This window comes from Anopheles coluzzii, chromosome 2 (genome assembly GCF_943734685.1).
Source record: "Anopheles coluzzii chromosome 2, AcolN3, whole genome shotgun sequence".
NCBI classification, from domain to species: Eukaryota; Metazoa; Arthropoda; class Insecta; order Diptera; family Culicidae; genus Anopheles; species Anopheles coluzzii.
The window spans coordinates 43,584,076-43,606,468 of NC_064670.1; the positions used below are offsets into that span (position 1 = coordinate 43,584,076).

The window sequence follows — 22,393 nt, forward strand, 5'->3', positions numbered from 1 at the left end:
CAACGCACAAAATCATCGGTAAAGATCACTTTTACAAACTTTTTTGTCATCTGGCACCATCACTTCTCTAATAAGAGGCGTCTCCATTCACAAACTTTGCTACACTTTCACCAAAACACTGGTAAACTGTACACCAACCGCTTTCAGACAATCACGTATGCTTCAATCACATCAGAAAACACAACTTACCGATCTGTCGTTTGTACCGCCAGTCGCAACATGGAATTGGGTATTGCTTCTTCCAAAGCAGTTTAACCCAGCGTGGTGTGCAGGCGAACTGTCCGGCGATGAGCAGGCAGAACCGTACCCCAGCGTCCTGACCGTAGCATAAGACGACGAGGGCGGGTAGCAATCATCCGTCACCGCGCGGTCATACGGCGTCTGCTCGCCGATACCACCTGGTCGTCCGGGTTCGCCACCAACACCACCACCGACACAGACACTTTTCACAGCGCTATTATTAGACAACACTGTAGTATATTTCTGCTGCTGCTGCTGCTGCTGCTCTTGATGCTGTTGTTGATACTGTTGCTGCTGCTGCTGTTCGCTATCACCGTTACTACTACCCCTATGGTAATTGTTATTACTATCACTGCGTCCACTACTGCCGCCTGTTGCGCTCAGCCGTCCACTCTCACTGCCAACGCAAACGTCGCCACCGTTTTCCGAACCGGGGCACGCTAGCGCGGAGCTGCTGGCCGAGCTCGTATGCAAAGCGCCACCAACACCAGCCACTCGCAGCTTTTCACCGTGCGGTGCCGCTTGGTAGTCGTCGCTGGCGTTACTGTCGTGGCGGTTGCACTGCGTACGATACTTGACTGCCAGCGGCTGCTGCGATTGCCACTGCTGGTCACTATTGCGTCGGTGCGATTCGGCACTGTCACAGGCGAGCGCTAGCGGCTCCACGCCACTACTACACACACTGCTCAGCTCGTCCGAGGACGAGCCGCTGTAATTGTTACAATGCGCGAACCCGACAGTGGCACCACCAACACCAACACTACCACCGCGCGCGAACGGTTTGCGACCGTCCGCTACGGTTGGCCGTGTGCCATCACCCGCCGCCCCGACGGCTGGCGGCGTGGTTGGGTGGGCCGGTGCGCCGGCGATGATCGACGGATGCTGTTTGCGCTGTTGCGTCCTACACTCGCGCTCGCAATCGGTGCCGTTGTTGATGTGGATGTCGTCCCCAACCGACGACAGATCGGACGAGTCAATGAAACTAAGATCCTCCAGTTCATCGATCGGACGCCGTTGCGTGCGGCCGTGGGTGCCGCCAACGGTCGGCGTCCGGTTGGCGTCGGTGCTGCCGGTGCTTGTCGCACCTCCGCCCCGGTACGATGGCGAGGCGATGACGGCCGCCGTACCCGTGGCCGCGCTCAGCAGCTTGTTGCAGTACTTGTTCAGCGATTGCAGGCGGATCTCGTTGATCGCATCACTGCACTTGAGATTGCGGGCGCTGCCGCCGGGGCTGTAGCTGCCACTGCCGCCCAGCACCGGGAGCGATGATTTGCGCGTCACGTTCGGTCGAAAGTATAGCGCTTCTCCACCTATTTCGTCCCGCACGCACCCGTTCTGCCTCTCCGCCCGGCCCGTCTCGTCCAGCTGGCCGTACTGCAAGCGTCGCGAGTGATTTGCGTTGCGAAACGATCTATTTCTGCCGGGACCGCTCAGCAGCGGACCGTCGAAGAACAGCTGACCGCAGCCACCAACGCCGGCGGCGGCGGCAGGCGATCTGGACGCGCCCTTCGTCGGCGAAGCGTACCCGATCGCGTCCGACGGGACGCGATGGAAGCTGTACGATTTCACCACCGGCAACGAGGACGGTGGCTGCAGTACGCGACGCCGCTGCCCGAACGGCGTCGAAATCGGTGGCGGATGGGCCTGCAGCGGCGAGGACGCAGCCGGAAGCTCGCAGGACGCAGGAACATGCGTCACACCACCACCGACAGGCGCGTGCTGCGGCGAGGCAGCCCGCGGCGACACCGACGAGGTGGAGGAAAGCTCGTCAGCACAAAGATCACCAGCGACGCTCCCAACCTGCGCGAAGGAGGGAGTTTGCTTTATGCTACTTCTGGCACCACCACTATCACCAACACCACTGTCCCCGTAACGTGAGCCAACCACAGTTCTGGTGGAGCTCGTTCCACCGCCGTGCAGTTCGGCGGATATTTTCCTTTTCTCGAAATTATTTATGTTCACATCGGTTCTATCGCCCTGCCCCTGCACCTGCCAGCTTGGCTGCGGCACCGGACGCTGCTGCTGCCGTGGTGCGTTTTTCGAATTTAAATTTAAATCATCACCCCCGTTTCGATAGTCACTGCCACTTGATATTACACCGCCGTACGGACCGATGTCGAGTCTGCCGTTGCCACCAACAATAACCAGCGCCGAAAGATCATCATCAACATCGGCATCATCTGCATCGTCGAGCTCGCTGCTTACATTCGTACCGCGACCAGCTTCGTGCCGTCCATTGCTGGCCCTCCGATGATCTGGTCCATCGTGACGATCTAGGACGGTGGCAGCAAATCGCTGCTGCTGCTGCTGCTGCTGCTGGTGTGGCGACTGCTGACGACCACTGCCTGCATTATGATACACTTCACTCGATACAGGCGATTCGTGCGAGTTTTCCTGCCTTTGCGGTTGCTGGTTCTGCCTTTCCCGCCTTTCGCGCTGCCCACCGTGCTGTTTCTTGTTACTGCTTCCCGAGCCAAAGCTGTTGCTGTAGCAGCACACCACCGCTGAGCATCGCGGTGAGGTATCTTGCTGCTGAAGCTGACGCACCGTATCCTCGAACAGTTGTTGATGATCGCCGTTGCTTTCCCGTTCCGCCTTGTGGTGAATGCCGTTGCCGTTGTTGCTCGTGCTGCGGCCGTTGGTGTTGTTGCTACTGGCGAGTCCACTCCCGTAGCTTGGTTCGTGCACCGACTCTGTCCCGAAGGCGTAATCGTCACTTCCGCGGTCGTGCGATTGCGTTGACTGACTGAAGCTGTTCCCGTTGGTTCGACCAGGCGCCAACGGTGGATACCTCTGCTGCTGCTGCTGCTGATGCTGCTGTTGATGGTTGCCCTCCACTCCGGCCAACCCAGCCGATGCCGATGCGAAGGGAGATGATTTTCTATTCTTAGCTGGAATAACAACCAGAACGGGAGAGAGAGAGATTGTGAGCGAATGGGAAAGATAAATAGAAAAAGAGAGTGAATGTGAGATGGGGATGGAATGAAAAATTGAGAAAATTCTACACCGCTGACGTGGTTTTCCACACAAATCTCACTGTGCGCGTGTGTGTGTGTGGGTGTGTGTGTGTGTGTGTGTGTGTGTGTGTGTGTGTGTGTGCGTGCCATGCATTTCGTACGTTGGATCCTTTTCTAAGCGACTCCATGCCGGCAAACGTGGCGATTTAGCATGATTGACCGACTGAACTAACGCTTCGAAAGAATGTTACGGGGAGGCTGCTAACCATGACGAAACGGAGGACGGGAGCCGGTGTAAGCGGTGCACGGATCACAGAAGCCAGGAGTAAATGATCTCCCACCGAACTTCCGCTGGAAAGGAAAGGTCGTGCATCATTATTGGCTCGCTTGCGCTTCACTGCACGCGCTATATTTACACTTCAATGCCACGCTGAAGCTGCATGCAGCGAATCTTTGACCGGACACGTTCCGACACCGACTTACATGGTGCAGCTGTTTCGGCCACCCGATTCCGTGAAACAATGTCACACGCAAATGGGCCAACTAGCGGCCACTTTCACGCCCCATTGCCTTCAGTGTTGCAAAATGGTTCAAACGGGGGCCGACAAACCACGGTACACATTTTTACTCAATTACTGAGTGTGTATGACTGTATTAAAAAAAACGACATTTTGAGCAGATCTTTTCAGCACCCTACTAATTTACCCTACCAACAACTCACCACCCGATGGCGTCTATTTGTAATCTTTGTCTGGTTTCGTGTTTGAAGTTGTGTGTATAAATAAGAGAAGAAAAAAAAACATACCACCGGGAGCGCATCTCGAACGCGCTGCGCACTCTTCAAATTAAAAATAAAGTAAATTCACCCACTGGAATCATCAGCATACGCCCGAGCGTACACCTACATCAATGGTTCGCCACACGCACGTTTCTACACACATTCACCGTGCAAGCCAGGCTAGTAGACACAGCAACGATCCAGCGATTGGAAGTGGTGGTATAGTATTTCCCGTGCTGCCGTTCTTACTCACCAAGACAATCATTACTTTTGCCAGCTCGCTTTCCGCCCGTGATCGAAGAAGATAAACATGCCAACGATGGAAAGCGAACGGAAAAAAATAAATAGAATACCGAATCGGAGCGATGGGCGGAGCGGCATCGTTTCGACGCGCGGTCAGTGGGGTAGGGTCGACGTTTAGATCGTAAAATTTAATTTTAGTTTTTCTTCCATCCACTGTGATACGGATTTTCCATGTGTAGACCGGCAAATGGAAGCCAAACGGTTCGCACCGTTAACGGGCGCATCGTTGATGATTGGCGTCGTCCCCGATGGCGTTGGCGGCATAAAAGCATCCCCTTTAAATCGTTTGACCGCGATACGATCCCGCCAAAAATCCCAAACGCACCCTCGCATGCAATCTGGGAAGCCAATCTTACTCACCTATGCTACTAGGAACTGGCAGTTTGGTACGGGTGTAGCTAGTAGTCCAAGGCATTTCCACGCCGCCCGAACCGATGCAGCAGCAGTTCGGTTTGTCTCCATTGCTGCTGATGCTGCTCGTTCCCGCTACGCTGTTGTCACCGTTCGTGTTCTCGTACGAGGTGACGGACGTGCGGGGGTTCGCGTCGGGAAACTCGGCCATCGGGCTCGGCTTTCCACCGTCCAGCAGTCCGGCATTGGATAGGCGAACACCATAGCGTAGCGTGCCGAGCTGGATGTAGTCATTTTCCGGTATCGCTCTGTTTGGGAGAGAGAATGGGAAGCATGAAAGTACGCAGCCTAATGCATGTAATTACCCCGCAAAGTATGCAATACGCATTGCAGCTTGATCAGTATTCGAGCTGTTCGTCTATTCGAGTACACTTTGCACCGCATGTTGGCATTATGCGGAGTTTTTCAAGACATTTCGCAATGTATGCTGCGTATTTTGTCGTTCATGAAACTTACTTGTGAAGCTAATGTGAATTTTCAAAAACTAATTATTTAGTGCATAAAACGAGTCGTGTGTCAAAAAACACATTATTGTTTAGTTTAAAATTCTCCCTTTAAGGCTGCGTTAGAGCTCCAGTATTATTGAACATGAAATTTTGAGTTTTTTCTGCTATATTTAATTATTTTTTACCAGAATATTGCTTATCACAAAGGAAACAGAAAGGAAAGAATATTCAATTTCCCAACTATTTAGTCTGTAAAACATATTAAAATACTTGAATAAATACATTTCCTTGTGATTCCCCACTGACCATTATTTTTTCACCGTGAACAAAACAGGTTTTTTGGTGTACGATAAGCCATATTCTGATAAATATTCAATGAAATATAACAAAAATCAAAATTTCACGTTCACTTTCACGCAAGGTCTAATGCGACCTTTACCATTTTTGTGCATGAAATGTGAAAAAATGAGTACAATAATGTAGCAAACTTGGACGGGTAAAAATTTACATTAAACCAGTCCAAATACCTACTAGGTGTCTAAAGTTTCGTGAGGGACAAAATATGCAGCCCACATTGCAAAATCACTTGAAACCCCTTAGTATTGTGATTATTTTACATTATCTACACTTTAATATTTTCTATTGAAACACAACATGTAGATAATGTAGTAATTGCTTATATAAGGCTTACATTGCTTAGTATAGGGAAAATAAAGAGTTTTTTAAAGAGAGAAAGCGCCACATCTACTATTAAACCATGGTGTCACTTCCCACAACAATTTCGTTAGTTATGGATTAACCATCAACATCTTGAAAAGAAAAACTCTATTTAATCATGATAATTAAATCGTAAACCTTTCCCATTCTACTAACTATACGACTGAAAAAGTTTCTTTGCCATTCGATAGCCATGAACACTTGAAAGAAAACGCCAACGACGCTCCTATCGATCAACAGCACACTCACCTGTTCCACATAGTCGATGGAAGCGCTTTCATGTTCCTTCCCAATTTGTCTGGTTGCGGTTGGCTGGTCATATTTTAGGCGATTTTGCATTTTGTGTCATTACGGTCTGGAGCTGCGGGGCGGTTTCAAATTCTGAATGCTTCTTCAGTTCTTCAGTCTGGAGATGGAATAAAAGAACAGAACAAAAGCAGCGGTTAGCGGGATTGTTGAATTTATTGCATTTCCGTAGGTTGAGTGCAATTATTGTGTCAGATGGTTATAAAATATGTTAATTACTTTTGCAGAAGTCATGGAAATGTAATGCAGAAGAAATGAGTTATTTGTGGTTCTATAGAATATATAAACTTTATTTTCAATTAAAAAACAGTCGGTGTAGTTTAATTTTTTATGCCATCATTCGAATTTATTTACACCTAATAAAAGCTTTCAATATTCACTAAATATCAGTAAAACCAGTAAGTGTGTTGTATCTTACAGTCAAAGCATTTTTAATTAATGAAGCTCTTGCACAATCAGCACAAAGCTCCATACCGAGTGAACCTCTAACAAAGCTTTCAACAATTGTCATTCGTGTTGTTTTCATTTTAACAAACGAACCAAAAACCGATCGCCAAACGACGCGGCTAACATTATTTACGCCCATTAAATAAGTCCTAACATTGGACTAGACAAATGAAACAACGGCAACAAACAAAATCCGACGGATCATCACAATTCTTCATCAAATTTCAAACCCTTCTGGCAGAAATTTAACACCACGTGAGCCCCCTTTCCCCGATCGTGCCACGAAACTGCGTCACCAACACTGACTGTTTCTCGTGGCGGCAGTGGAAACGACTCCTACGGGCGAGAAACCTGAATCCGTCAGCAGCCACCGAACCGCATCCAAACGATGACCGAACGCTGGTCAATATCCTCCACCCGGGCTGTACGCTAACACACGCTGCAAACCGGCCCCGGATTCGGATTTACGCCATCTGACCCAGCCACAGCGTTTGCCGGTTGGTCCTACAGGTTCAGAAGCACTCACTACAATTATTAATTTCATCTCAGCCACTCAGCCCCAGCGCTCCCTTTCTCCACCGGCGCGCACTGGGTGTGTCGGCAAAGCTGTGCACATTTCGCCCGCCCGTAAGTGAAAGAAATGCTCCACTTACTGCAGCACCTTGTCCATATTTCCATACGTCGATCGTGCCTTGCGTTACCGGCTTCACTCACTATTCCGGCCGGTGGTAAAAAGATGTCCGCCTGTCATGTTGATAATCACACGGTGCGCACATGCATAATATGAGATGCAAATTTTATGAATTATTGCCTCCTTCCTATTGCGCACCCCGTCATCAACAGATCATCGGTTGCGGGTGCGCATGTACCTCTCTGGGTGTGTGTGTGTGTGTGTGTGTGTGCTGTGCGTGTACACACCCGCACTCCACGTGCTGCGCTGTGTGTTCACCATGCGCAGAAAGAAATACTTTCCGGCGAACGAGTAGCGGAAAGGACCGAGGCTCGATCGCTCGCTCACTGAAAAGATCGCACAAAAAATTACCCCTCCACCTCCTGCACTACCTACACACTTCTCCTCTCACCATCGGCATTCGACAAATATTGAATGTTTGATTTAATTGAAATTAATGGCCCCACTAAGCGCCCCTGCTACGATGATGGAATGGTGTTGACTGCTCAATAAAAATGACCTGCCGAGAGTAACGACGCGACCACGGCGATGTTGTCGGAAATAATCGGTTCATTATGGTGGAGGCATTGCTTGCGCACCTTCATCCACAATCCCCTCCGGGATGCCGAGTACTGCCCATGCCTCCCCCCCCCCCCATCCACAACAACCCTTCCATTTCAATAGTGGTGGATCGGGGGCAAATGGAAAATGCGCCCGAGCTGATCTAGCCATCATTTGCCAGGTGAATCACGGACTCGGTTAGGTATGCAATTTTTTTTCTGTTTCGCTTTTGGACTGTTTAAAGCCTTCTTTCGCGATACCACTTGATCGTATTTTTACCGGATCCCAGACTGCACGGACGCGAGCGATCAAATGAACCATTAACGGCCACCATTTCCAATCAGTTGCGCTTTCTTCTCAAATGAAGTACACTGCTTAATGTCCCATTCTGGTTGCGGTTTCAATCATATTTTATTCTGCTTTTGCTGTGACGAGGTGGAACGTGTGTTTACCATTGGTCGTTGGTAATCGTTTGGTACAGGAGGTACAGATGAGTTATTTCATGAAACCACAGTTGCAGGCTTCATGGAATGTTGAATGATGTTAGCACAGTTATCGAAGTTTAACATCCGAAAGGTTGAGATATTTCTTGATAATTAAATATAGCTCTGAAATTTCTTTGTTTCCGCACAGTCAACTCATTATGCCACCTAAACTAAAAAAAAGTGGAATGAACTTAATGAGCCACATAATGTAATAAAATATCATAACAAACCAAGGCATGCGAAAAACATATTACACAGTTTTCCAGGTCAGTTTCTAATGTGAACGCCATTATTCAAGTTTGCAAGTTTTTAATAATGCTGTTTACATTGAAAACTGAGCCGGAAAGCAGTATAAGATAACAAGATTGAACAAAGGGTCATGTGTTGACATTTTCCAGTAATGTGACAGATTTTTGTATGTTGTGGTCAAACAATCAGTTTTCGAATGACGCTCTTTTAAAATAATATTCTCAAGAGATCAACTCTTTTCTTCATATGACTGCATGATACGTTTAACGAACACACATGTACATCACTACGATTGTGAGTATACTTTTTCGATCGTTTACTCATATCCATCAGATACATGTAGAGCAGCTTAGTGCGATCATCTTCATCGCACACTACAACCTCATGCCTGAAAGCATCATGAAAATGTGTCAGCTGAATATCAAGTTAGGAACTCTGTACCTTCTACCAGGCGCAATGTTAGTCTCCATCTTCATCAAACAGCTTAAAACGCAAAACTAATTGAAACTACTCACAGAAAGCATTCTCATTACTCTCAACAATGCTTCCGATGATTGAGACATTTATATACGCTCTTTTTTTTACAGTAACAGTGTTATGACCACCGCCTCCAGGCGTTGGCCTGGTAAGATCCGATCGTCACCTCACACACCAAAACAGCCGACCAGCAACCGGAGTATCGTGATGGCTGCGATCTCATCGCAAAACTTTTTCGGCTGGCAGGTTCGAATGCTTCGATTCCACCCATCCGATCGTATGAGCTCATGCAATACGGGACGCCTGTTGCGTAACGCTTAAGTAACAATGTAGTGAACATTTGGCACTAAATCGCCGATAAAATTAATCAATCTCTTGCCCATAAACTATAAATCACCTTAGCGTGCCCTAGACGCCACTTTCGCGCACATAAATAATGGGAAACTTGCGCGGGCTGCGGGCGGTTGCCATCCGCTTGCGAAACCTCGCCGCCGGCTGCCCAATGTTTGGCTGTGCATCAATGCAACGGATCGGCGGAGCATAGGTTTGACCACCTCTAAGCTTTCATGTTGAACCGTCACTAGAGCTGCCACCACACACCGTGGTCGCCGCCAACGAGTCGTCAGGCAGGCAGGCTGCCTTTTTGTTTACCGTTGCCGTTGTGAGGTGGTAGTCGCCGTTGTTGTGGTTGTTTGGTGTTGTTGTTATTGTACCTTCATCTTTTACTCCTCCCGTACGCCGCGGGACCCGCACCGCTGCGTACGAGGGGCGCGAGCGCAAAAGGAACGGATTTGTTCGAACCGAGCGTTTACAAGTTGTTCGTAAGTTGTTTTATGCTGGCACGAACCTTTTGTTATTGCGATTTTTTTTTCTCCCTGTTTTGTTTGTTTCCTTCACTCCGGTCGCTGGTACTTCCCACGTAACCACGCGGAGGAACGAGACGAATGGGTTATAAAAGTTGGCAAAAAAATGCATCTCACGAAGAAAAAATAAACCTGACCGGGTGCACAGTTTGGAGAGATTGAGTTTATTTGTTGTGTGTATGTGTGGGATAGTGAAATTTTGGGCAATGAACACGTTAATGTTCAACGAGCACATTAAAATGATAGTCAATAAAACTACTCATGATGATACAACGGTTTTGGTATTTTATTTAGGAACTAACATTTGATATAAGTCTTAGTTTAGTAAATCCTTAAAACACCTTCCTTAGAATCATATACGTAAAGTAGCCGATAAGGATTTTTTTTTAAGAATGTTTAAGTCTTATAATTTGTAAATCGAGTTAATCAATAAAGAGTAGATGTATGTTCAAAATGGTTATGATAAAAGCGAAATTTTATATTGCCCGTGGAGTTTACAATGATCTTTGGATAGTTATTCAGTGTAATAGTTATTGATAAAGCGCTAAAATTCACTTATTAGAATTCTCTTATCGTTTTTTAAAGAATTTATTACAATAATTACACAATATATGCATGCATTATTTAGCCATTATTTAGACTTAGAAACGTCTTTAAAATCACCCAATTTTTCATCAACCAATGATCGAAATGTAATTTCAAAATAAGATTAAATTACAAAATGCAAAATTCAAAACCCCAATTGATTTACTTATTCCACAAAATGATGGCAACGTGCACAATAATACAAAAAAAAAACAGAATGGCACATGCGTGTAAACTGGCGCACTTTGTTTGCCCAGGCAGACCCATACAACCCTCCCAGCACGGACCAACGCTCGGACCGAACATCTGACACGAATCTGTCAGCGCAATCGTTGCACTTCAATTAGTTTACTCCGGTGCACACCCACCATTCACCGGCACTCATCATTGTAATCCTAACCCGGGGCGGTCACTGTTCGTACAAACGACTGCTTCTGCCTCAAATCCCAACGCCCCTTTCCCTAACAACCCCGGCATCAACTCGAGTCACCACATCAAAATTCCGTACCGACGATGCAACTTTGTTTATGAGCTCGCAGTAAACGCATCCACCTTAGTAGGTTCGTGCGATTTCTTCACAGTTATAAAAATTACTTCTTCCCTCCACATCCTCATATAGCTGACAAGATTCCACCCAATATAACATATTCTCCACGGCATTACACATTGCCGCCCGCTGTTACAAAATGTATCCTTCCTAACGACAAGACCACGACAGCTGCGCTTGTTCAATGTTTTGTCTCTCCGGATGAATGTGTGTGTGTGTTGTGTTACCGATCCCCAACAACGCATAGGAATTTTGACAATTACACCACAAACTATCTCACCCTGAAGGTAAACATTCTTACAGCCGCGGACGGGAGGAAAATCAAGATCCGACGCAGTGGTACGGAACGTCATGGCAGATCGGGTTACACACGCGCGCTTGGCAAGGTAAATGGCATTTGGAGAGCATTTCCATTTCCATTTCGTGCACTGGTACGGCGGTGACGGATGTACTTCGAAGGGCTCGTATGTCAACTGCTTTAAACGGGATTTTTCTGCCTACGACGGTGGGTACAATGCTTCGCCCTTTCGAGCCTGCAATGGTTGCTGACGGATAGGTTTCGTGCTTTATTTCCTTCCGAAGCAAATGGTACCTTTAAACGGCGTTCACTCGTGCTGTGAGGGCGTTCGATAGGACCTGGGTGATAAGAATACGCTACCAACTATGCGATTCTTTGGCTGTTCATTAACAGAACAAAACGCTGGTCTTCTCGAGCCGGTCGGAAAGGGACGGGTTGGTCACGATTTAGAAGAAATTGCTCATGTCGACGTGAGAAAAGCTCTAATGAGCATTAATGAGCTGGTGTGGAAAAATGAGGCTATTAAGCTCGGCAGTAACCGAGCGCACTAGATAGATGGGATGAATTAAACGCCCCAATTTGCAATTATACAATAACTTTGGTTTTGAGTTAGCTATTACCCATTCATTTCTTGTTTAAGTATCACATCTATTTTTTAATCAATTACTATCACGTACAGACATTACATTACAATTCGAACAACTTAACAGCATGCCCGTCATGGGTTCAAGCCCCAAATAGACCGTGCCGCCATACGTAGGACTGACTATCCTGCTATGGGAGGTTATCCATAAGTCACTGAAAGCCAACACGACAAGTGGTACAGGCAGGCCTTGACCGACAACGGTTGTTGAGCCAAACGACGAAGAAGAACTATCACGTACAATGCACGGAACTACTTCACTGCAAGCAAATAATGTTTTTAAGGGTGATGCCAATACCAAACAACCACTTCTATTCAACTCTTAAAATGTCAAGTGGCGCCTAGGTAGGAAGCACGTCAAGTATTGTGATAATTATTGCTTAAGTAAATATCGATTGAGTAAATATGTCTCAAACCAATATACAAGCGTTCTGTTCTTTGATCAGACCATAACGAAGACCATTTTACCTTCTTTCGATCATGGTGGTCAGGAAATTGATGAGTAATGAGAAATGATTCATAAAACTCATTCATTCTCACCCGAAATAAGGCCCAAACATCGATCAAACGTCATGAGTTCAAGACCCGAATGGTCCGTGCCCCCATATGTAGGACTGACTATCCTACTATGATAATAAATAAGTCACTGAAAGCCAAGCCCACTAGTGGTACAGACAGGCCTTTACCGACAATGGTTGCTGTGCCAAAACAGAAGATCGATCAAACCATGGCAAAAGATTTCCGTTTTACCATATGCACAATATGCCAATGTTCGCAATGAACACAAATTACGAAAAGATTGATCCCTCCTAAACAGGAGATCTGATTGTTCTCCAATGGATGAACAAGTAGAAGAAGAAAAAAAGAGAATTAATTATTTGTTCATCGAATATGCTACATGGCATTTAAATTCTTTAATATTCACAAGCAGTATTCACCACAAATTTGAAACATATCAAAAACATTTCTGCATTTTCATAATGCATCAGCTCTCATAATGTTATACAATAGACTAAATGAAATATCTTTGACACAATACAAAATAATATGCTTAGTTTCTTCTTCCTCTATCTATATGTTTCTCAATTTTATCTATAACTAGACCAGTTTTATTACATAAAAACTGTATTACATGCATCATTGTGACGAAGTATTGAGTAATAAGTCGTACACATCAATCATACGATTCAACAGTGTGATGCAGCACCGCTTTGTTTTGCATAGGTCCACACCCAAAGGAAAAGAAAAACTCACCCCACAAAACAAAAAATGGCACACACGAAATCGATATAAAATCAATTCGAACCATCATTTCACCGGGCACGAGCCTTCAGGGGCGAGCTGGGCTTTTAAACTTAACTCTCGGGATGTTTTGCGCCGCGAAGCATCCATGCCCGCAAACGAACACTCCAGCACAACATAAACAGTCGATTTTTTTTTTGCTGCCATCGTTGCTGCCATCGTTGCTGCCCTCTGTTATGCACCAATAAATTACTAAAACTAGCCCAGGCGTGCAAAACCTTTCGAACCAAATCACGGTCGAAGCCGATCCGTCAAGAGCGTGATTCGCTAAACCGGAAAAGCTTTTTACCGAGCTTTGGCGCGTTCGACTGTTTTTTTTTTTTCACATCCCATATTTTCGTTCGATCGTCTAACAGGCTCTGGCTGTCTTTTAGCAACAGCTTTATCGTTCGCGTCGTGTCTTGTTCACACGCTCGTCATCTGCTTGCTATTTCTCTTCTCTTTCCTCTCTAAACATTGCGCCGTTTGTGCCCCCGGTGGAAGGAACCGGGGGGAGACACCCCATTCATCCTCAACCAGTTTGTCTAGTCCGTTTAGCAGCAATAAAAAGAAGCAACCCGCGAAGGAAACGCAGGGCTCCTCAGCAGCAGGAAAGCGGGCAGATTAGGGAGGGGCGGTAACAAAGTAATAACCGATCCGGCCGACCCGAAGCCGGTGAAGTCGTTAAAATTTTTCCAAATGAGTTATGTCGAACATCTATATGGAGGGATATTAATTTTTGAACTGTTTCTTTTCACCTGCGCGATCCGTTGACTGTTTTTGCACACGAGCAGCAAAAAAAAGCTCTCTATTTTGCTGAATGACCATGGGCGGCATGGCTTTACAAGCATGTGTATTAAAATCACCCTCGCTCATCACCTATGCTCGTTCGCGGTTCGTGTGGTACATACCACCACGCTAGGCGCTTTGCGTGAAGCTTCACTTACGGCCACTTACGCGCACAAATAAATTGTGCTTACGATTTCACTACTCACAGCCACATGATCAGCATGTCCATCGGTCCCGTCACTATTTTGATTAGCCGCGGTTAGGTGTGTTTGTTGATTTTTATTTAACATAACTGACCTCTTCCGGCTGATTCACAAAATTCAGCGCAAATTTTCCCCCATTGCTTCCACTTTCCACTTCCACCTTATCTACCACCTGATATCGCCTCCGTGCGTTTGATTGGTTTTCCGCTGGCGAGTAATGAAGTTAAAAATCCGAGCCCGGTCCGCAACAAACGGGACTGGCCACGTCGAAAACATCTATTTCGCCTCGGAACAACCGTAATAAAGATGTTTTTGCTCCAGTAGGTGCCCTTTTCATTTGCCCTTGACCGGTGGGTGGGGTGGATCACCGGGGTCAAAAAGAGTTATTTATGCCCGGTTAAAAAGAGGGGACCAGGGTTGTACCGGTTCCATCGCAGAATGGTTAAACGCACGGACACGATGACAACACAGCGTTCCTGTGTTCAAATCAAGCCTTGGCTGCAAACAAAGAGCTCTGGACTGTTCGTAGCTAACAAGCCAACAGCCAAGTAGCTGTTCGTCTTATCCCAGCATTGGTGGATTTAGAAAAGAGTAAGAAAGAGAAACAAAGAATCTATACAGAAAGAGGCAAGGTTCAATGCACTTTGCTTACTTCCCTGAAGGATCGTCTAGAACAGGAAAATGCTCGTAAAATTGTATCAAATCATACCACACCTATCACACAAATGATTTAATGACATCCCCTACCCGCACCAACACTAGTTCAAACAACATCCTGTAGATGCTGTTGTTCGTTCTTTCAGATACGTTGCCAATCCCCCCATTCGCGGTCAGTTTTAGGAGTTCATCGTAGTCAAAGCTCAAAGAAGCGAACATTCCCGACCACCAACGAAATGGGTCAACCGATAGGGATCCGGTTAAAATGGTTTAATTTTTACTTTTATTTTGTTTTGCGCTCGCCTACGCCTACGCTTTAGAGGCATCGGAATCATGATTGATCGCCTTCAATGAGCATCATATTGAGCTATTAAACCGAACCGGGTGATGGATTCGATCAAAAGTCATAAACGTCGGTGCCTGATCAAACGAAGCAGAATCGCCTTGAGTGAAGATCAACAGCAGCAGCAGCAGCAGCAGCAGGATGAAAAAGGTTCGCCATCATATATTGGTTAGATTTGCCGATCGACGAACAACTATCTTTGCACGGCTGATGAATAAAAACTTCAAAGGCGAAAATGTTTGAAGCGATGCGCGCAGGTAAACGCTTTGTGAAACAGATAGCTAGTTTTATTGCAGCTTTTTATTCGTAACGATCTATTAGGGTTCCTTTTTTGTGCCACCGAAACTATACGGGGACTTGAAGCGTGCGACCGAGAAATAAGTCATCGAGAAATGGTAAAAAATATGTCCAAATGGCGGCTTAAATGTTTCTAACCGTTATTTGAGACTCGAGGAACACATTTATGGAAAAAAAATTTCTTTCAAACTTGCTGATAAAAACAAACACATAGCTATTGGCCTCGCCATTAAGAACTATAATTTCTCGTTCTTGTCTTTTCGAATCTCCGACACAATGCTTTGCACTCAAAGGTGACGCTTAAAATATAGCTCAACCTTTCAACGGCATCGGAAACTGATCACTTAATCTCATTCGTGCTTTCTGCTCCCCATGGCAGCCACTATCGGCGAACTACTGGAACGATTGTGAGCAACAGCTTCCAACACAAAACGGTCGCACAACATTACAAAACTCTCCCCCAGCACTCGGATTGATTCACGAAGCTGGCCCCGTTTTGAAAAGCTTCTACCGCGCCACAGGCCAAGAGACACACACACACACATACACACAAACACATAAGGAAATAATAAATCATTCCATTTACCCGCCAACATTGCCTTAACACCGATAAAAATCGAAAAACATGGTACATAAATAAAACCGAAAAATGAATCGTACCCTTGATTCCTGCTCGCCTGCCCCCCGGTAGCATACTAGCATATTTACGACAAAAGTGAAGTCAATTCAACGGTAGGCAAGCAGCCCGCCAAAAGCCCTCAACTTCCTCCCTGTACGCGGTTGGCAGTATCTTAGGAAGTGGCGATCGCCTGGATTCGCGCCTACCTCAGCCTCACCCCGGAACCGTGTATGTTGGGCCACAAATTTGGCTAACAATGCGTTTCATTCGCGCAAACGCCTCTCGATTCGCGCGCAGACAGAATGCGTGCAAAAGGCCAGAAGCCAGAAGCCGTTAAATGATCAGATTCAGGTCTCCACTCCACGATCGTATGGCTCAGCCACTTTTTTTTTGTTGCCGTTGTGCTTGCTTCTGTATCTGTAAAGCTGCCGGTGGAAAAAGGGTCGGCTTCCAATGAATTCGGTGCCCGACTTTACGACCAATCTGGCGGGCGCACCAAAATCGCACAATGTGGAAGAGAGAGATAAAAAAGCGAGCAAATAAATGCTTGAAAAATGCCACCCAGCGACTCGCGCTACCCGTACCGGCGGCGGCTGCGGCGGCCAAGTACATGCGGTGGACTGAATTATCATCACTCGACACGATGCCCCTTCAATGCGGCTCATTTTGCCAATTCATCTGTGCTACTGTGGCATCGAACTAGACCAATTTCCCTTGGCGCATTATTTTCATACCTCCCAGTGTGCGATTAAAGCAAAAAAAAAAAAAAATAAAGCTCTCCCAGGTACAGCAGACGCCGATAACTGGGGTTTGAAGGGTCGCAAAAGACATCAGAGGCGTAATTTGGACCACAATCGCTGCCATTGAGTGTCGATGCGTTTTGAGTTTCACTGAGCTCTTAATAGGTTTACTTCATCTCTTGCACATTATGATATGCCTTTTTTAGGGAATAAATGAGAGCTTTTATCAGTGCAGATGTTGCTTATTGAATGAAATTTAGTAACATTTTTATGTTTACGATTCACATATTTTACAAAAAGTATGTTCTGTTCCACCTTCAGTGGCACCTTGATTCATCTTAAATGTAACAAACAAGTTCTCTTTATCTGTAAAATAGCATCAATGCGCAATCATACCATTGCCCCTGCAACAGCACAAAAATCACAGTAAAAAAAATATCGCCCAACATTATGCTCTCTTTCCAACACGAGGAACCGCATCGTATTTCCATTGCTTCATTTGCGGGAACCCAACATCCGGTGGCCACACGCCGAGCCCATCGCCAGTACCATTCCGGGCACACTGTTATTAAATTAGCATATGTAGCGCGTACCCATTTAGCGTTGCAAGCCGTAATCAAACAAGCATAAAACATAAACATAAACTTCGATAGCATTTTTGCTGTCAGCGGCTGTGACACCGGCAATCTGCCGCGTCCGAAAGATCGCGCTAACGGGCGGCCGGTATTCCGGGGAAAAGGGTGAATCGAGATGGCAAGACCACAACCAAGCAGAAAAGAAACTGCAGCGAACCGATGGTTCTACGCGAGCTGCACTCGATTTGGAACGGATCGGTACCGGGGTAAATTATGAGCGGGAAGGAATATCGCCATGTACGGGACAGGAACAGGATACGATGCACATACTTTATGCATTTATAACAATTAATACGCACCGTGGCCAGTATTGGCTGCGCAAGGCAATCACACAGCCATCCCGCCCCGAACCGTTCCGATCGGTGTCCGCCACCAGAGGTGACAGAGAACAGGACAGTATGCATTTCTGCAACACGGGGACACTTTACGAGTCTCGAGTCGTTGGTTGGGAACGATCCGAGCAAACAGGCACCACCCGTGGATAGCCAAAATTATGTATTTCGTTTAAGATTCATATTCATCTCCCTGCCCTCTCAAAGGCGTTCGTTTCGTTGGAGCATTCGTTGGGCTGGCAAGAGCAGTGGCGAGAGGTGCGTCCGTGGTCAAACAAGAAAATGAGTAAATTTCATCTTTTTACCACCATTGTACGACAAGGCAGCCTGGCGGGGATGTACCTCTCATTACACCGCACTACATTGCATCCAAACAACCGACATCATCAATACTGGAGCGAACCCCTTTGCATCTGGCCCGCACTGTATGCCGTGTCAAATGCAGCACTGCAATTGGGCGCAATATTTCACCGACACACAAACTTGCACCAAAACCAGCAGTGCCAAAATGGAGGAAAACGTCGCTCGCTGCTCGCTCCGAAGAAGAAAGAAAGAGAGTGAGAACAGAAACATAGAGAAAGATAGCTCTACCGCCAAACAACAGCGTGATTACATTAACCGACGAACCAAACCGCCGGCTGAATGTGCCGTTGATGTATGTTGAACGGTAAGCGGGCGGTAAGATGGCACACGGCCAGAAACAAAAACAAACCCAACCAAAACCAAGCAACCAGATACGGAGGCCCATTTTCAGCCCTTGCTTTCTGTACATATCACCCCGTGTTCCTTACCCCACCGGGTGGTTTGGGCAAGGACATAAATTATCGCGCACCCCAAAATGTCTTACTTTGCACTTTTTTTTTCCTCGAAGACGTACGGGCGGGCAATGGCACATGGGCGCTGTTTTCTCCCTCGATGTTCTTGTTTTTTGGGGCATATTCGCCGGTTGCTTTACATTTTATGTAGTCGCTGATACTTCATGCACTTTTTGGAGGTCTGCCTTTTCTTTCACTTTGGTTGAGCTGAAGCTTTTTATTCGGTTGCATACAATTGTTCCGTTTTGGGTTTTTTCTTCTCTCTGTTCATTCTGATATAATGGCCGTATTGGTTTTTGTATCGGATTGTTCTGTTAATGATCATCATGGGCAACTCCGGATTCATGCGATTCGTATTCAAGGCAAAGTGAAAGCATAAGCAAAAAGGGAAGACATGCACACAATTTTTTATTACATTTTTTGAGAAATAAACATCAGCACGAGATATTTGTGTTGTGAGTATGAAGGACTTTTTTTTAAAAGTGTATTAATGTTTCAAACTTAAGCGTATTGTCAAAAACCATTCAATACGAATTAATAATTGACAAAATCATTCACGGAAACAGCCAAATCTTCTCTCTATCGAACCTTGTTTTCGGCAACCTACAAGCTAGTTTTAACAACCTTTGTGAAATATCGACCACATTTATCAACTAAAAATAAGCCAAGCTTTGGCGCAAAGCAGGAGGGCAAATTGTTCCCTCGTTCCCGCACGCAAAATCACAGCGCAGATATCGCTACGCAGACGAACGCGTCTGTTAGACTTCCCTGTGGAACGCTCCGCTCCCACGACCGAAGGAAAGCAGCAACACATCCACAGCTCTTCCATTGTGCCCACCCTGCCGCAACCCAACCAAAACGGGACGGCACATTTTTAACGCACGCAAACACTTCGATACTCCACCGCACACCCGGCTTTGGAGATCGCGATAAACCGATACCGAAGTCGCTGGCCCTCGAAGGTCGCGGTTTGCCGGGTTGCCCTTCCCTACTCACGTTTGTTGCATTTTTGTACAGATTTCGGAAGGCGTTGCCGGCAACTAATAGGTTTATGGGATGTTTACACTAAATCCTCTCGCGCACACTCTCGCGCCTACCAATGCGCAGAAGAGAAAGGCGCGAGCGCGCGAAGGACGTCCCCGTTGCTGCTTTTCTTTCCCGCGATCGCAATCACGATCGTCCGTAAGCAGGCATCGGATGCGCACAATAACGCGCCCTTCGGTCTGAGTTCGGCGTGAACATGAACGCGCTCGAAACATGCACAACGCGAGCAGATGCGCACATTCGCTTGCGAGGAGCAGTGCGTGTATGCATAACCGTTTTATGGGAGGATTACCCGTGACCAAAGTGCGAAACCTGTAATAAAGTAAAATAAAATAAATTAACACAATCGATTTGTCAGCCCGCGTCCGCCGGCTGAGGAAGCGGTTTCACACTGGCCACGGGGACGGGGGAAGATGAGATTTCAGAAGTGATATAAAACACACGCCGCTCGTCGGTTCGCACGGCGCAGCCCTGCTTTCGATAGGGCTCTCTAACGCAAGAAAAGGATTAATCCGTGCATCTCAGCAGAGGACTCGCTCCGTTACCGTTAGCGAGTCGGTGGCGGAAAAGACAGGGGATCAACGCGATCAACTGCATGGAAAATAGAAGGTGTTCAAGAGGCCTCGTTTCGTGCGGCGTGCACTGGTGGAAAACCATGCTCATCCGTAACGATCCGGAAGGGTCGAACTGCCTTTCAGAAGGATCATCATAATTTATTAGAATCTCCGTCTCTTCCCCTTTCCCGCGGGAGTCCCATTGTAACAAGCCAAACGGGACGCAAGCGGTGATGGTGATGGTAGTCAGGTGAATCCCACAAACCCACACATAACTCAATCGAGCGCATTCAGTCAAACGGAAACGTACTCGCTAACGGCATTCGCATCCGGGAGTACCATCCAGGCAGGGTCGCTCACGTGGGTGCATATATGCAGGTGAAAAACAAGCGTTACATCGGCATAATCAATTATGGTACTGCTTGTTGGGGCCCGTGTGCTTCATCTTGCTCGCTATCTTACTTTCCACAGTTAGCAGCTCCCACACACTGTGTGCCGTGCCTTGCTGATGCTGCTGTTGATGGCAGCAAAGGAAAAGATGCGCCAGTCGATTTCGATCAGCTTCACCTGTGTGACTGTGCATCAAGAATCACCTGTCCGAAAGGGTACAGGGCAGCTTCCACAATCCGTGTGTCTGTGTATGTCACAATGGAACACAGCCACCACCGAACGAACGAACGAAAATGCAAATTTAATCTACTACAGAGGAACTGGAAATGCCTCAGTGCTGTATTCTTCAGGGTTTCTCAGGCCTCCTTCTCGTTCGGTTGGACCGCGGACAGAAGGGTTGCGGGATCGTTTCGCGGAATTCTCGGTACAAGCTCGCCAACATCATTCCACGTCCTCCTCGGGGAGAGTTTAAATCCATCGTCACACGCTGGGCCAATATTGCTGTCCAGTTCACGATAGGATCGATTGTAACTATTTTTTTTCTCTCTTCCCGTTTGTTGTTTGCTTTATTCCTGCCGGTGGTTGTGAGCACCAGCAGAGCAATTAAATGTGAAGTGAAGAGGATAACAAGTACCACAGCATGCAACAAAGAGTGCATTGACGCAAGTTTCCATCCCGCTTGGTGGAAGTGGTTTTAGCTGATTGAAGTGGCTAGGGCTGCTACTATGTAAAGGAAGCTGGATTGGAAAGAGGTGTAAGGAACATACTTGTAATATGTATCAAATCAAGCTTGTCAACATACACACTGTTTATGATAAACAGTTCAACGAAGCAACCGTTATGTAAACACACCTGTCACCTGATTGTGCCCGAAAGTCATCGAAAGCCTCAAACTCCCATGTCGCTGGCCCCTACAGCGTTGTAAAGTACGATTTGTCTTGGAAGAATCTTGTACACCTTACGTAGCCCTTAATCGTGTTTGCCTTTACATTGCCTCCATTCTTGTGGTTATTTATGTCTGCTACCACAGTTCCACATGCACTGCAATTTCTTTCACTTGAACTCTGCGCTATGGAGGCAGAAGAAAGAATTGCACAACTCATGCACGGCTGGGCAGATCGTTTGGTTTGATGTTTATTTTATTTGGCACCGTATTACAGCCCAACGGGCATATTCATTGTTTTTTTTTTAATTCTAAGCACAATTTACAGTCAAGCTAATGACGTGTGTTACTGTTCAGAAAATACACTAGACTTAAGAAATCCTTCATTAATTTGCATTTTCTCATGTATTTGTGCAGTGTGCTCGCCCCGCAGCTTGACAGGTACTTGCAGTTAGCAGTGCTCAATTTTGCTGCTGCTTTATTTATTGAATGATCTGACAAGTCAGGTTGCTAAAGCTACAGCCTGAGTTTTTCACAATTCCACGCTACCGCGTAATGCCACCCGTACCCACTTGCCACTGGATGCATCTTCAAATCAATCCACTCCAGCTCAATCGATCCATCAATCAATCAGTGCGGCTCTGATTGAGTCGTAATCTACGATCTACACAACAGCACACCCCACCCATCGACAAAACGATCGATCGGGGGAATTGATACGATTTTGCTTCCCTCATTAAATTCAATTCCACCTGTTGCCGGTTCTACTGCTGGCTACCATCAGGGCCGGTCGCGGCTTGTGGTCCTCTTCCGTTTTCTCCTATCCAG

The 22,393-nt window shown here is 46.6% G+C and overlaps 1 protein-coding gene across 4 annotated transcripts in view; it reads right to left on the minus strand.

Moving 5' to 3' along the window:
- The window catches only part of LOC120961564 (uncharacterized), a 70,067-nt gene that overhangs the window by 17,670 nt on the left and 30,004 nt on the right, over positions 1-22,393 (minus strand). For all 4 annotated transcript variants that reach the window (XM_040385354.2, XM_049607977.1, XM_049607975.1 and 1 more), the window contains exons 3-5: positions 6,102-6,258; positions 4,639-4,937; positions 190-3,131 (exon numbers count right to left, since the gene is read on the minus strand). In XM_040385354.2, coding sequence (XP_040241288.2) covers positions 190-3,131; positions 4,639-4,937; positions 6,102-6,172 — 3,312 coding nt within the window. In that variant the 5' untranslated portion in view covers positions 6,173-6,258. The remainder of the gene's footprint in view (positions 1-189; positions 3,132-4,638; positions 4,938-6,101; positions 6,259-22,393) is intronic.